The 12,683-nt window shown below is 44.0% G+C and overlaps 1 protein-coding gene across 8 annotated transcripts in view; it reads right to left on the bottom strand.

Moving 5' to 3' along the window:
* The window catches only part of SMOC1 (SPARC related modular calcium binding 1), a 174,639-nt gene extending 169,295 nt beyond the window's left edge, over positions 1-5,344 (bottom strand). For 5 of the 8 annotated variants that reach the window (XM_037900304.2, XM_037900305.2, XM_037900306.2 and 2 more), the window contains exon 1: positions 4,992-5,339. In XM_037900304.2, coding sequence (XP_037756232.1) covers positions 4,992-5,099 — 108 coding nt within the window. In that variant the 5' untranslated portion in view covers positions 5,100-5,339. Of the gene's footprint in view, positions 1-4,991 lie in introns of all 8 variants that reach the window. The other 3 variants (XM_043549091.1, XM_043549092.1, XM_043549093.1) reach the window with 2 other exon arrangements.
* Positions 5,345-12,683: the final 7,339 nt, after the last annotated feature.

Below are 12,683 nucleotides of genomic sequence, written 5' to 3'. Positions count from 1 at the left end.
AGGTTTTATCATTTCAAATTCCTTCAGGTGCAGTCTGTGCCCCTTATTTAGGGGGTCAGGATTGCTGTAGTCTATTTCAGTTCCTCATTATCTGAGGTTGCAAGCTGTAGGGGAAGAGTTACCATTAGCCTACATAGTAAGCCACCCCCCATGGTGAGTGCAATCTCATGAGTGATTTCTCTGATCCCTGTATTACACTGGTTTATGGCTTTGGCACCCATTGTTCTGTTCCATGACTTTACTAGTAACACCTCCCCCAGCTGTTGTGTTCTCTCCAGGTAGGTATTCTCATCATGCACCCTCTTTCAGGATCAGTGTCCGGGTAACTAGAGATCAGGCTATGTAAATCTGGCTATTTTCCGCTCTCCACCCTAGGAAGCATATAAGCCTTTTAGGAAAGGATTCTATGATGGTTGTTTGGATCTTTCCCTTCCCTGTAGAGCAAACACAATCTCATGACCAGTTCTACAGGGATGTTGGGGGGTTCAGCTCCCAAAGTCTCATCAATCCTATGCTTTTCAGGGAAGGGGAGAAGGACTTTTCAAGACTGTGCCACTATCATAATGTCTTCTTCCTTATGGGGACTTCTGGAGCACTGCAACTTACACTTTATCCCTCTTACATAAGCCCACTGCTTTCATGGCCCTAAGGCACCACAATAGTGCCACTACCCTCTGCTGTAACATACAGAATTGGAGGCTGTCCTAGTGCTCCCCACTCAGGTATTGGTCTCAAAGAGGAGGAAATGGATCTGCAGAAGACCATGCTAGCTGGTCTTGTGCTGGGGGATCGAGGTTCCTGCCACCACTCCTCCAGCCCCAAGTGAGAAAAGCAGGGCTTGGGGGCACAATCCACCTTGTCTGCTATTTGATGAACAAGTACTACTAACTGGCACATAACAGTCTTGGACTTTGAGAGCCAGCCAAGTGTGCTCCTCAAGCCTGAGGAGCAGACTCCTGAACCTGGTCTGTGGACTACTGGTGCTCTGAAGACCAATTGCTGGCAGGACGAGCAGAACTGTGCCAGAATTACATGGCTCTGGGTCTTCTATTCCAGCAGAGAGAAAGAGGAAAGACATCAATTAACTTTGCAATGAGAACACTCTACAGACAGAGAAGAGGCATTATTACTTTTCCATATGATCAATTGCTGCAGTTACATATGGATGTTAGACTGCACAGGAAGAGGGTGGTAATGTGATCACAAAAGAGATCAGAAGTGGTTCAAGAGAAGAGTCAATTTTAAGACATAGGCCATGTTATGAAATATTAGATCAGGAATTCCAAGTTATTTCTAGGGAACCCTAGATACTAAAGCTTCCTATAGACCATCTCAGTGATGGTATGTTTAATTATTAAGAGTCTGAAAGCTGGTCAGATTGCACATACTAAATGAGGTGTTTTCTGCATAGCAAGTCTCTGGGGAACCTAGACTAGCATCAAATAGATTCAAGCTGCTGTCATAATTTTATTAGACCAGGAGACAAAGATAGCAGATACAAGTATTGGTAAGCCCCTTTTGAGGGGCTCATCAAGCCATAGTGAAGCAGCAGACCCACATATCAGAACTCCAGTAGGTACAGGCAATCACCTGCACCATACTGTGACTTATTGGCAGTCAATTTGTACAAAAAAAGACTTCTGAAAAATATTAGATCTATTGTAACAAGAAACATCAAGATTACTCTGACTGAAAGGTTACTGTTTCTAGTTTTACTCTGTCTAGTCATCAATACTTTCTGTATCCACCTGCCCCTCTTATCCCTATATATTCACACCATTTACCAGATCTTTCACTCAGCAATAGGAGGAAAAAAAAAAAAAAAAAAAAAAAAACTTTCTAGAGTAGGAAAATGGGATTGTAAAAAAAGTCAGACATCATATGGAGGACTCAGGCACAGGAGTAATACTTGGAACTACTCTAGTCATTTGAAAATGACTAGACTAAGTTAGACAAGGTAGGTGAGGTAATATCGGTTATTGGACCAACTTCTGTTGGTGGAAGGTACAAGCTTTTGAACTCAGAGCTCTTCTTCAGGTCTGGGGAAGGAAGCAGACCAGTGGTGCTGAACAATTTTTATGGGGGTAGGTGGGTGAGTGGATGCTGAAGGCAGAAACCCTATATTCAAGCCAGGGGGTATAGAGGCACTTCAAATTCCAGCACCTATGAAGCAGGGAGTGTCTCAGCTAAATAAAAGCTGAGACAGTTTATTAAACCAGAAGAGGCAACACAAATGACCTCCAACATGTGTCACCCCTTCTACTTAACTATCTGTCCCAACTTTTATTTACCTCAGACACTCTGCTTCCTTCCCTAGATCTGAAGAAGAGCTGCGTAAACTTGAGCCTTCCACCAACAGAAGTTGGCCAATAAAAAGTATTCTCACCTACCTTGGATCTCTATCCTAGGAGGAACACAACTACAACAATACTGCAAATTGAGTAAGTCAGTGGTGAAGCTTTAAGTGTTAAAGCCTACCAACACTACAAAATCTAGTGCCTAGTACCCTAAAGTAGCCTGACTTCATTGTAATAAGCATTGCACCCAAAACCAAGTGTCTGCAGAATCAAACCCTAAAATTGCAACCCTGCCCACTTCCAAAGAGGTTGGAGTTCCTGAAGAGGATATGGTTTAACAAGCCAGATGTTTCTCTTCACTCTTATCACAGATCTATTCTCAGGATCACAGAAACAGTGAGTGGTGTAGCTTAGTGGCCATCATAAAAAAAAACCAAAACACACAGTGAATAATTCAAAGAACTTTTTGTTATGTAGATGGAAATCTAAAGCATGGCACCTTTAGACCATTGACAGCTTTATTGGAAGTACCTAATCATCAGGTGAATGTAATAGATAGGATCTGAATTTCAACATGCTAGTGCAACAAGTTGGGGGGAGAACACACCACTACCCAACTCCACTCTTTTCAACAAACCACTTGAAGAGGGTGGAGAGGATTTACTAGTTAAATACACATAAAATCCATAATTTTATATTGAAGAGCCCATAAGAAACTTTTAAAGGCACAGGTCTTTCCAATAAAGAAAAAGCTAGGATGTCAGATTAGCTGATTTTTCCCACTGACTGTGGAAAATTCTTTGGAGAAAAAAAAAAGTTAGTTCATTGAATGCATGGGGTGAGAACACAGACTCAACAGCTGTTTGTGTTTGGGTTATAGATTCTCTTGAAGTAACTTGCATTTCAAAAAAGATACAGTCTAGGGAGCAGTTAAAGTGGCTTGTAAAATACAGTATATAAAAAAGTCTACAAGGAATCTGTTTGACAGACAGGCTTGTTGTGCAATTATGCAGGCTGGCATCAGGATTTGTTTGTTTTATTCTTCATCTCAGCTGTTCCTAATTAAGGCTCTCAGCTACTTCACTGATGAGGGGCCACATAAGTGCCTAGATAATTCTTCTTCTTCTTCTTTTTTTTTTTTTTTAAAAAACATTGGGCTGTTGAAGAATCTAACTGCCCAGACCTTTGGGATTTTGAAAGCAAGTGCTTCACTATCAAACAATACAGCTTCATTTAGAAGAACACTTACGCGTATCTCAAAACCTTGTTTCCTCCAACCTTCAAAATTCCTGTCTCCAAGGATTTATGATATGCACTGGATCCAATCTGCCACATTTTAACTGCTGCTGTTACACATCTGGTCATAAAAGGGCTACAAGGTGCAGCTGAACACAAGGACACACTTTTCTTAATGTGGCAGCTACAGTTTTTCCACAGTATTGAGAGGTTTGTTTTTTTTTTTAAAAAAAGTGGGTTTATATTATTCAGACAGTAATCTGGTTTAGTACGACACTTCAATTTAAAAAAAAAAAAGAGCCTCCTATTGCTATACTCTGAGTAGAGATTCCTACATAAAAGGTATCTAGATCTTATCCCTATTTAGGATGTAGTTAGATTAAGTACTAAATTAAATACTTCAGAGCGATCAGCAAAAAGTGTGTGTGGACAGTGCATCCAACATGCTTACATACAGATTAAGTTTTTCCACTTACCCAGAATTGTGTTATTGCAGCATTGACTTGAGAACAGCTACTGTTTTAGGGCCTTAGAATTCAGAGTCATTACCCCAGTCTAGGGGCTGTAGTGGTAACAGATCAGCTGGAAAACCATACTTAGAAGAGAGGTGTTCTCCCCCGGAACAGTTTAATACTTTGGTAAGTATTATCATCAACCCCAATAAGAGCCAACCATAGACTGAAAGACAAAACTAGACATCTAGAGGGAGAAGTTTGGGCTGAAGGCATCTAGCCTTATTGCAGAGATTCATTTAATCCCTACTTGGAAGCATAAGAGGAGTCCTAAAGCTATAGTCTGGGAACCAAGGGGTCCTATTAAAAATGCAAGACAAGCAATATAAAAATACGGCATATTAACTTGCTCCTCTCTTTTGCACTAACCGCTGACAAATGCGTGCCTCAGTGTTTTGGGTACTCAGCTAGTGCCTGGGCTCTTGATTTTAGGGATCTTCTGAACAGTTAACACTGACCACACAGCAGGCGTCTCTCCCTGGCGCGTGTAGCCGAACTCCAGAGGTAGCGATGGGTCAAGCCCAGCAGGGCCCGTGCTAGAAGCCTCAGGGCTCCGTCAGAGCAAGCCCCAGAGAGACGCTCCAGCGCCCGTCTGAGCAGAGTGGGGAGCCGCTCTGGGGTATGGGAGGCAGACAACGGCTCACCGGGCACGTCTTCTGGGGTGGGGGGAGAGGAAGAGAAGGGAATCCGCGGTGCATCCCAGAAACAAGGAGCAATGCAGGACCGCTGCTGAAGTCCCCAGGCACCCGAGCACACAAAAGCCCGTAGTGTACCTGACAAGTATGACAGGGTCAGTGCGGGGCGGGCGGGGGATTTTCCAAGCGGGAATGAGGGGAGCACCTGGCTGTGACCTGACATAATGATTCCCTTGTGCTGGGCGAGCGCGCGCGCGGGGGGAAGGGAGCGCGAGAGAGATCCTGGGGAAAAGCAAGACGCTCGCACTTACCCGGGGCCCAGTAGCCCTGTGGCTCTGAACCGGAGGAAGATGCGGCGGCAGCAGCAGCACCAGGAGCAGCTGGGGGGTCACCCCGCTCCACCAGAGTCTGGAGAGCATCGTCACTTGGGAGCTGGGGGTTACAGGCACGAGACAAACCCCCTTCCTTCCCTTCTCTGCTGGCCGGAGTGCAACTTGCTGCTGGAGCCCTGCCCCTGCCCTTAGCCTGCGGGACAACAGCCGCCCTGAAAAGCCAGAGGCAGCTTCTTGCCCTAGCCGGGGCGTGCGGGGCACTTGAGCAGCCCAGCTCTGCCCCCTTCAGTGGCACCAAGTTAAATGCCTCAGCTCTAGCCATTGGGATCCCCGTTATAAAGACCTTGCCTGGGCGGGGCCAGGCAGGACTGACTGAGGCAGGCACCCATAACAGCGGAGCTGGTGCTGGGCGAGAGCCAATGACAGGGAGCGATGGGTGTGCCCTCACCCCTTCACTCCGGCTGCCCCCGTGAGGGAGGGGGCAGTGGGCTTCTCAGGTTGCCCCCTGAGGCTGCATGTTTGGGTTCCAGCGGCAGAGATCCAGAGTGAGGAGCAGCAGGAATCACGCCGTGGGGGGAACGGCAGACACTGGCGGGTTCAAAGCACCATGCACCTCAATCGCCCCTGGCACTAGAAACACCTGGGATTAGCCAAACTAGCAGTGCCCTAAAGCGCTCCTTCCCTGTGCCTCTGCAATGCTGTTTGTTCACCGCTCTCCTAGCTCCCGCAAGAAAGAGGTAGAGGCCGGACCATTTCTTTGGTTTATAATCAGTTTCACTTTCCAGTTGTCCTGTGCTGACACAATGCTGCAAGGCTTACAGTGAAGGGTGATGGAGGAGCGAGGAGCTTACATTTCCATTTCACTTACTTTGTGATGGCCTAGAAACCTCCATATGGGGTTTAGGAGCTAGTGGAAGTGTCAGGTGGTTTAGCAATCAAAAGTGCAATTGCTCCCCTCCCCTCACACACACACACACAGATATTCCCCCCACCCCCATCTTCCTCAAGGCCTAAGTTTTTATAAAGTCCAGTCTTTGCAGGAAGAAAACTTAAAACGTTCTTACAGGACTTAAAAGGTTCTTACAGGAGCTAATAACCAATGGGACACCAGCCATGCCTTCCCCAAAGCAGTTTCTCCATCTGCCTGCTCTTATAACGTATCCTTCCTTCTATCTGAAAATCTGCTTCCGCCTTCAGTCCTCAGCCGTGCTTCTTCCCCCTTACACGTGGGGGAGGTCGGAGCTGGGAGTTAAATCCCTACTACCGGAAACCATGAAAGACATCTACTCCCCTAGTATCGTTTAGTAAAAGTTGGGCTTTACAAAGCTCATATTTTGTGTCATATTAGACCTAACACTCTTACTCTCAGTGCTAGTCAGGGTAACTGGGTGTCCTCCTTCTGGGGAAACAGAAAGCAGAATCCACTCCAGCATATTCATGCAGTGAATGAGCCAGCAGTTTCAGAATGGATACTCTCTCCTCACCAAACTGTTCTGTTCAGTAGAGGTTGGATACACCTGTAAGCAGATACGCAAATCTGGTTTACAAAGTTATGCTCAAAGCCAGCATATTATTCAATTGTCAAGTATTAGTGGTGCACTGATTGCTGTATAAACATAAGACAAGGTCCCTGCCCTCAAGGAGCTCACAAACTACATCTAATTACAGGAACAGGTAAAGGTCAAAGTACATCTTAGCCAAAACAAGGTAGACAAAGACCGTTGTGTTCTTGTTGCCTTCTGCTGACCTGGAAAGGCAGCCATTCATCTCAGTGCCATATCAGGGAAAGAGTAGGAGCCTCCAGCCCTGCAGGGGCTGGTAATGCTCAGGCACATCAAAGAAGTGATGTGCTTGGTGTCTCTGACGGGGGTAGTGTACCAACTGCATCACTTTCCACTACTCCCTACAGGCCTATTAACTGCACAACATGAATGCCAGATTCTGTGCACTTCCCCACCTAGCCAAAGGGAGAGGTGATTGTAGGGGGGCAAGGGTGTCAGTCAGTACAGGGGAGCTGCAGTCAGAGAAGATCAATCAATGGAAGTGTGGGGCAATATCTGCCCTCTTGTTGGGAGCCTGCCTGGGACATCCCATTAATTAGGCTTTCCTGTGTTGGTTTCTTCCTCTAATCTTTGTGAATTTTAAAACTCAGTTTTAAATTGTCTGTCCAAGTTTGATGTACATTTCTGATGCCCCACACACTGCTGGTGCTATACCAATATATAATAATTACCACTGTTTTTGAAATTATAATCAGGAAGCCCTTTGCACTACACAGTTTCCTGGTGTTGGATGGAAATGCACAAGACATGCATGATCATTTCAGTAGACTGTTTTAGCTTGGGCTTATTCAGTGATCTTATAAGAACTACCCAAAAGGTTCACTAGTCTGGCATGGGAAGATGCAGGTACCACCCGCATGAGAAAACCCTATCTGATTGAGGTCCTGTAAGTGTGGCATCTCACTGGAAGCTACGCAGACTAAGATGGTTAGCTGAGTGGTGACTTCAATTTTTTTTTAAAGAAGCATTAATTAAAAAAACCCTAATACAGAGAAATTTTACTTTAGCCTAGACTGGATAAGCAGTATGGCGTTCACACAGAACTTTGCCCATACTCACTTTTATTCCAGCCTAGGGACCCCACCCAGCTCTGCCAATTATCTACCATTATCCTAACCTGCATCACTCTCTCCTATTCCATTACTAGGCTTTGGCACAGCTCTGCCAGTTCTGGTTAATCCCGATTTACAGCATCCCCTGATATTCCAGTCCAGAGCCTTTCCTGTCTAGAGCACGATTTATGCCATACCATGCAGCAGTTGTGTGCCATAGACAAAGACCTAACGGGCAAGGTTTGAGTTTAACACTCCTCTCACTTTACACTTGTATAAATCAAGAGTGATTCCACTGAAGCCAGTGAAGTTACACCAGTGGAAATACGGTATAAGCAAAGGGAGACAGGACCTTTTATTGTTTCACTGAGCAGGGGAAGGGGACCAATAATGTATTCCTTCTCTATACTGGTATCCATTTAGATCCCATGACCCTAGAGTAGCGGCATTAAAAATCAAGGCTAAATTCCAGTGTGGGTAGCTACAGTCTGCCTGCCTAACATTCCTCCTGCAATTTCAGTTGAATATGGGGTGGTATTCTTTGCTTCTGAGCTATACTGTTTTGTAGTTTCTTGGGTACTCTTAAACACTTTTGTTCCACCTTAGAGATGGCTGCATCTCACTAGGGGGTAAAGTGCTTCCTATATATCCCACTGGCAAAGCAAGATGGGATTCTCCTGCTAGATAAATATAATTATTTATATTATATTCAATAACGTCACTGTGGAGAGATGGTAACTTTGTTAATCCCCCATACAGAATTATAACAACCCTGGTGGCATTAAGGGTGGTGATACCGTGGTAAAACTCCTTAGAGGGTCAAAATCTCTCCACCATAATCTCAAAAGGGTCAAATTCTTTTGTGTTTAAAAATTTTTCTGATCATAGTGGCATGTTATGTACAACTCATTCCACAGCCAATATTCCCTATCACTGATGATCATCTGCTGTTTCTCCCTGATGATGTACACCTTCTTTGAAGGTATTGGAGAAGGCTATGTACAGCAGGTTTTCATATATTCATAGAGCTTAAGGCTAGAAGGGACCACTAAATCATCTAGTCTGAACTCTTGTCTATCACAGGCCATTAAATTTCACCCACTTATCCCTGTACTGAGCCCAATGACTTACTTGTCTGAAGCATGTCTTCCAGAAAGGCACCCACTCTTGATCTGAAGGCATCGAGAGAGAGAGAGAATCTATCACTTCCCTCAGTGGTTTATTCAAATGGTTAATCACTGCCACTGTTAAACATTTGTATCTAATTTGAATTTGTGCAACAGAATTTGATGTGCATATATTATGCTGCTGTGTCAGCTGAAAAATATCCCCAAGGAAACTAAACAAGTTAGACTAATGGAATGATTCTTGCTGTTTAATTGTCCACTAGTTCCCCAAGGATGCCTGGCAAATGGGAAGAGGCTGATCTGGGACATCAGGGAGTTTCATATGCACTAATAAGCCTAGGGGAGTTGAGTGCCTAGCTCCTTCCCATAGGCTTTTTTGAAAATCCCAGCCATGACTTTTAAGTCCGTGGGGCCAAATTCTCTGCTGACACAGCTCCAGTTCAGTCAGTGGTGTTACACCAGCAGAGAGCTTAGCCCAGGTAGTTAACTGAAAACTTCTAAGAAAGAGAGGTCTGAAATAATAAAGGAAGATAGATAAATGGTTGGATCCTGTATAACAAGTTCTAGCAAGCCCAGTATCCTGATGCTTCACAAGGAAGGCATAAACCCCATCCCAACTACACAATATTGTTCGAGGTGGGATTCTAAATCAGTACAATTTGGGCTATTTGGCACATTACACCCAATATGCACCTTACATCATTAAATAATTATCTCAAAATGTGCATATATGTGTTGAGGATTATTATAATGGTAACAGTCTGCATACAATATGTATAGTGTTTTAAAGATATTTATTAGTTGTCCTGATGACCATTGTTTGGGGAAAATGTTTAATTGGACATATGTGTGTGTTACATGCCACAAAAATTACTATTGTGATTTGAATTGCATTGGAATAGACTGCAGAACCTTCGCAGGACATGTTTATTGACCTATGTATAGTAAAAGCCAAAGCCACCTTTGCTTGTGTTTAATGGAAGTGATTGTTCTGACTTATGATCAACAATTTGCTGACTTCTAGGGAGTATTATTACTTTAATAAAAGGGAAAATTGAGTCCTGGATTAATGTGTACAGCTGCCTTTGAAGTCAGTGGGTGTTGCAACCATTCCTGGCACAGCTAAGTTTGGCCCACTTTGCATAAGAAGGAAGCAGGAAATATAATAGAAAAAAGAGATGCAAGTTTGGGGAAATCTTTTGAAGTCTGAGATTCTTGAATGCTCTGGATAATTATCTCTTCAGAAGCATGTCCATCTGCCCCAAACAAAGTAGTATTGGGAAAAGAAAATTATCTGGCCTCATCTTATAGAAAGATGGTCAAGTCTTTCCACTATCACAGCAGATTGCCCTGGTAGTGGAAGTCTGGGTTTAGAGTGAAACCCGTCTCTGGTGAGGAGAACAAGCACAAAGCCCTCCACTGTCTAGGGGCTGCAGGAGGGGAAGAGGGGCTTGCCAGCTCGGCAGTCACACAGCAATCCATGCCAGAATATGCAGGAGTGATGCAAGAGAGCAATTTGAAGGTGGGCCGGGGAAAGCCTGCAGATCCACATTTTCACAGGTCCACTGGCCCGAGTAGCCCCCACACAGGCTGAAGTAGCAGCTGTGAAGTGGAGGAAGTTATGCAGCCATCTTAAACTGGGGATGAATTTCACCTTCCCAGCTTCCCTGTACAGAGCCTGAATACCTGGGCTTTATGCAGGTGAAGTGAATTTTACCCTTATTAAGCCTAAAACATAAAAATAACTGGTATCTGAAAGGACTGAAATCATAGTGTGTGACAAATCTGCAGGCATGGCTGCTGCTGTGTGTGGTACTAGGGGAATTTGCACTAGGAGAATAGTGATGATTGTTGGAATCCCTATAGACATGGTATTGCTAGTAACAGTCATGGTGTTTCTGTAGGGGATCATATCAGTACAGAAGGGGTGTAATTACCTTTTAGAAGAAAAATCTATATGCCTGAATAAAGCAGGAAACTTGTAAACATCAAGCCTCGTCCTATCCAACCTTCTTAATAATAATTGTGCTCAGCATCTTCATAGGGATTTTCATCTTTTAAGATGCTGTACAAAACGTTAACTCAGGGTATGTCTACACTACAGCAGCATAGCTATGGTGTTGCAGTTGTGCTGCTGTAGTGCAGATGCTTCCTATATCAATAGAAGGGTTTTTTCCATCAATGTCGTTAATCCACCTCTCCAAGAGGTGGTAACTGGGTCAACAGAAGAATTCTTCTGTCAACCTAGCTACATCTACACAGCGGATTAAGTCAACCTCACTACAGTGATAAAGGCGCAAACATTTTCCCAGCCTGCCCAATGTAGCTAGGTCACTCTAATGTTTAAATGTGGTCCTGGCCTTAGTTCCAAACCAAAGGCTTTATTAAAAAAGAGTTAAGATTAAAAGTGTGTTTCAATGGGGTCTAGCTAACACCCAAACACTCTATTGCACTTCAACTCTATAGCTCTTTAAAAACCTGAACAATTAAAAGTCTAACAATGGATAGCTAGGGGTTCTAGACAGTTTCCCACTACCACAAACCTACTTTCATCACCCGCCCAACCTTAACTTCACCCTCTTTTTTTTATTCTGTAATGGTAATATGGTGTTGCATGTACACTGACATTGTCATCACTTATTAAATGTGCAGTAAAGATTTTTGAAAGGAATACAGCCATAGCGTGCAGTAACTACATCAAACTTCTGTACATTTTCTTTTTAGTGTAATGGGGTGTTGGAGCACAAGGATATTTTGATGGATAGAATTGAAATGATTGATCCATCTGGTGTTATGAAATATGTTGATCAGATCATTTTGAGGGTTTATGAAAGTGTATGAAGATATTACAATACAGCAGAATATTTTAGTATAGTGCATAGCAACAATTTTTTTTTGTTTGCAGCGAGGAATGTTTGAACATATGTAAGAACGATCCCCTGAATAAAAAAAGGGGGGGTTATTGTTGGGGGTAAAGTTAAGATTCGGTAGGCAGTGATAAGTCAGGTAGTGGCAGTGAATGGCAAGGGATTTACTGCATTGGGAAACTGAGTAGATTCCCTAAGGGTTTCTTTCCAGGCTTTCTAAAGTTGGTGGAGGGGGGTAAAGTAGCACTTTCCCAAAGGATGTGTAGTATTGCTTTCAGTTCTAATGGGGACTCCAGTGAAATAATTTTTCAATCTTAATAACCTTTAACAAAAAGTTGTTTGGGAATTGCCCAGTTTTTTGAATGAGCTACATAGTTTAAGCTGGGTTGGACTCCAAATGAATCCCAGAAGAGAGGAGCTCGGTTCTAACTGATTTTATCTGGCTTGTTAATGCAGGGCTTCCTTCTGCCTATCCTACCTACCTGGGAAGAGAATGAATAGAGACAAGTGTTGAGGTCAGATTCTCCGGGCTGCCTAGGCCAGAAAGAGCAGGTGGAGAATCCCCCTTGTGTAGGGAACCTCTCTGCTAGCAGAAAGCTGCTCTGCCACCTCCTGTGCAAGGGAAGGGAGGGGTTGCGTGAGGGGCATTCCACTGGCAGGCTGTGATGAGCAGACCTCCACTATGTCTGATTTTCCACTGGCATAATAAGAGCTGAAAGGCTAACCAGAACAAAGTTTTTAACTCATTTTTGTCACTATGCTAGCAGACGTCACTCTAAATACATACAGCGAGCAGATCTGTGGAGTAAGAATGTCTGATTTCCCCTTCCCTCCCCCCGCCCTCCCAGTCAATTTTCTCACCATACCTGCCCTTTAAGGATGCAACTACCTGCCCTTGGGAAATTTCCCCCTCATCAGGGTATGTCGACACTACGAAATTAGGTCAAATTTCTAGAAGTCGGTTTTGTAGAAAGCGATTTTATACAGTCGATTGTGTGTGCCCCCCGATTGTGTGCTCTAAGTGCATGTAGTCGGCGGAGTGTGTCCACAGTACCGAGGCAAC

The sequence above is a fragment of the Chelonia mydas genome, chromosome 6, assembly GCF_015237465.2.
Source record: "Chelonia mydas isolate rCheMyd1 chromosome 6, rCheMyd1.pri.v2, whole genome shotgun sequence".
Lineage (NCBI taxonomy): Eukaryota > Metazoa > Chordata > Testudines > Cheloniidae > Chelonia > Chelonia mydas.
This window is presented reverse-complemented; position numbering and strand designations above follow the sequence as displayed.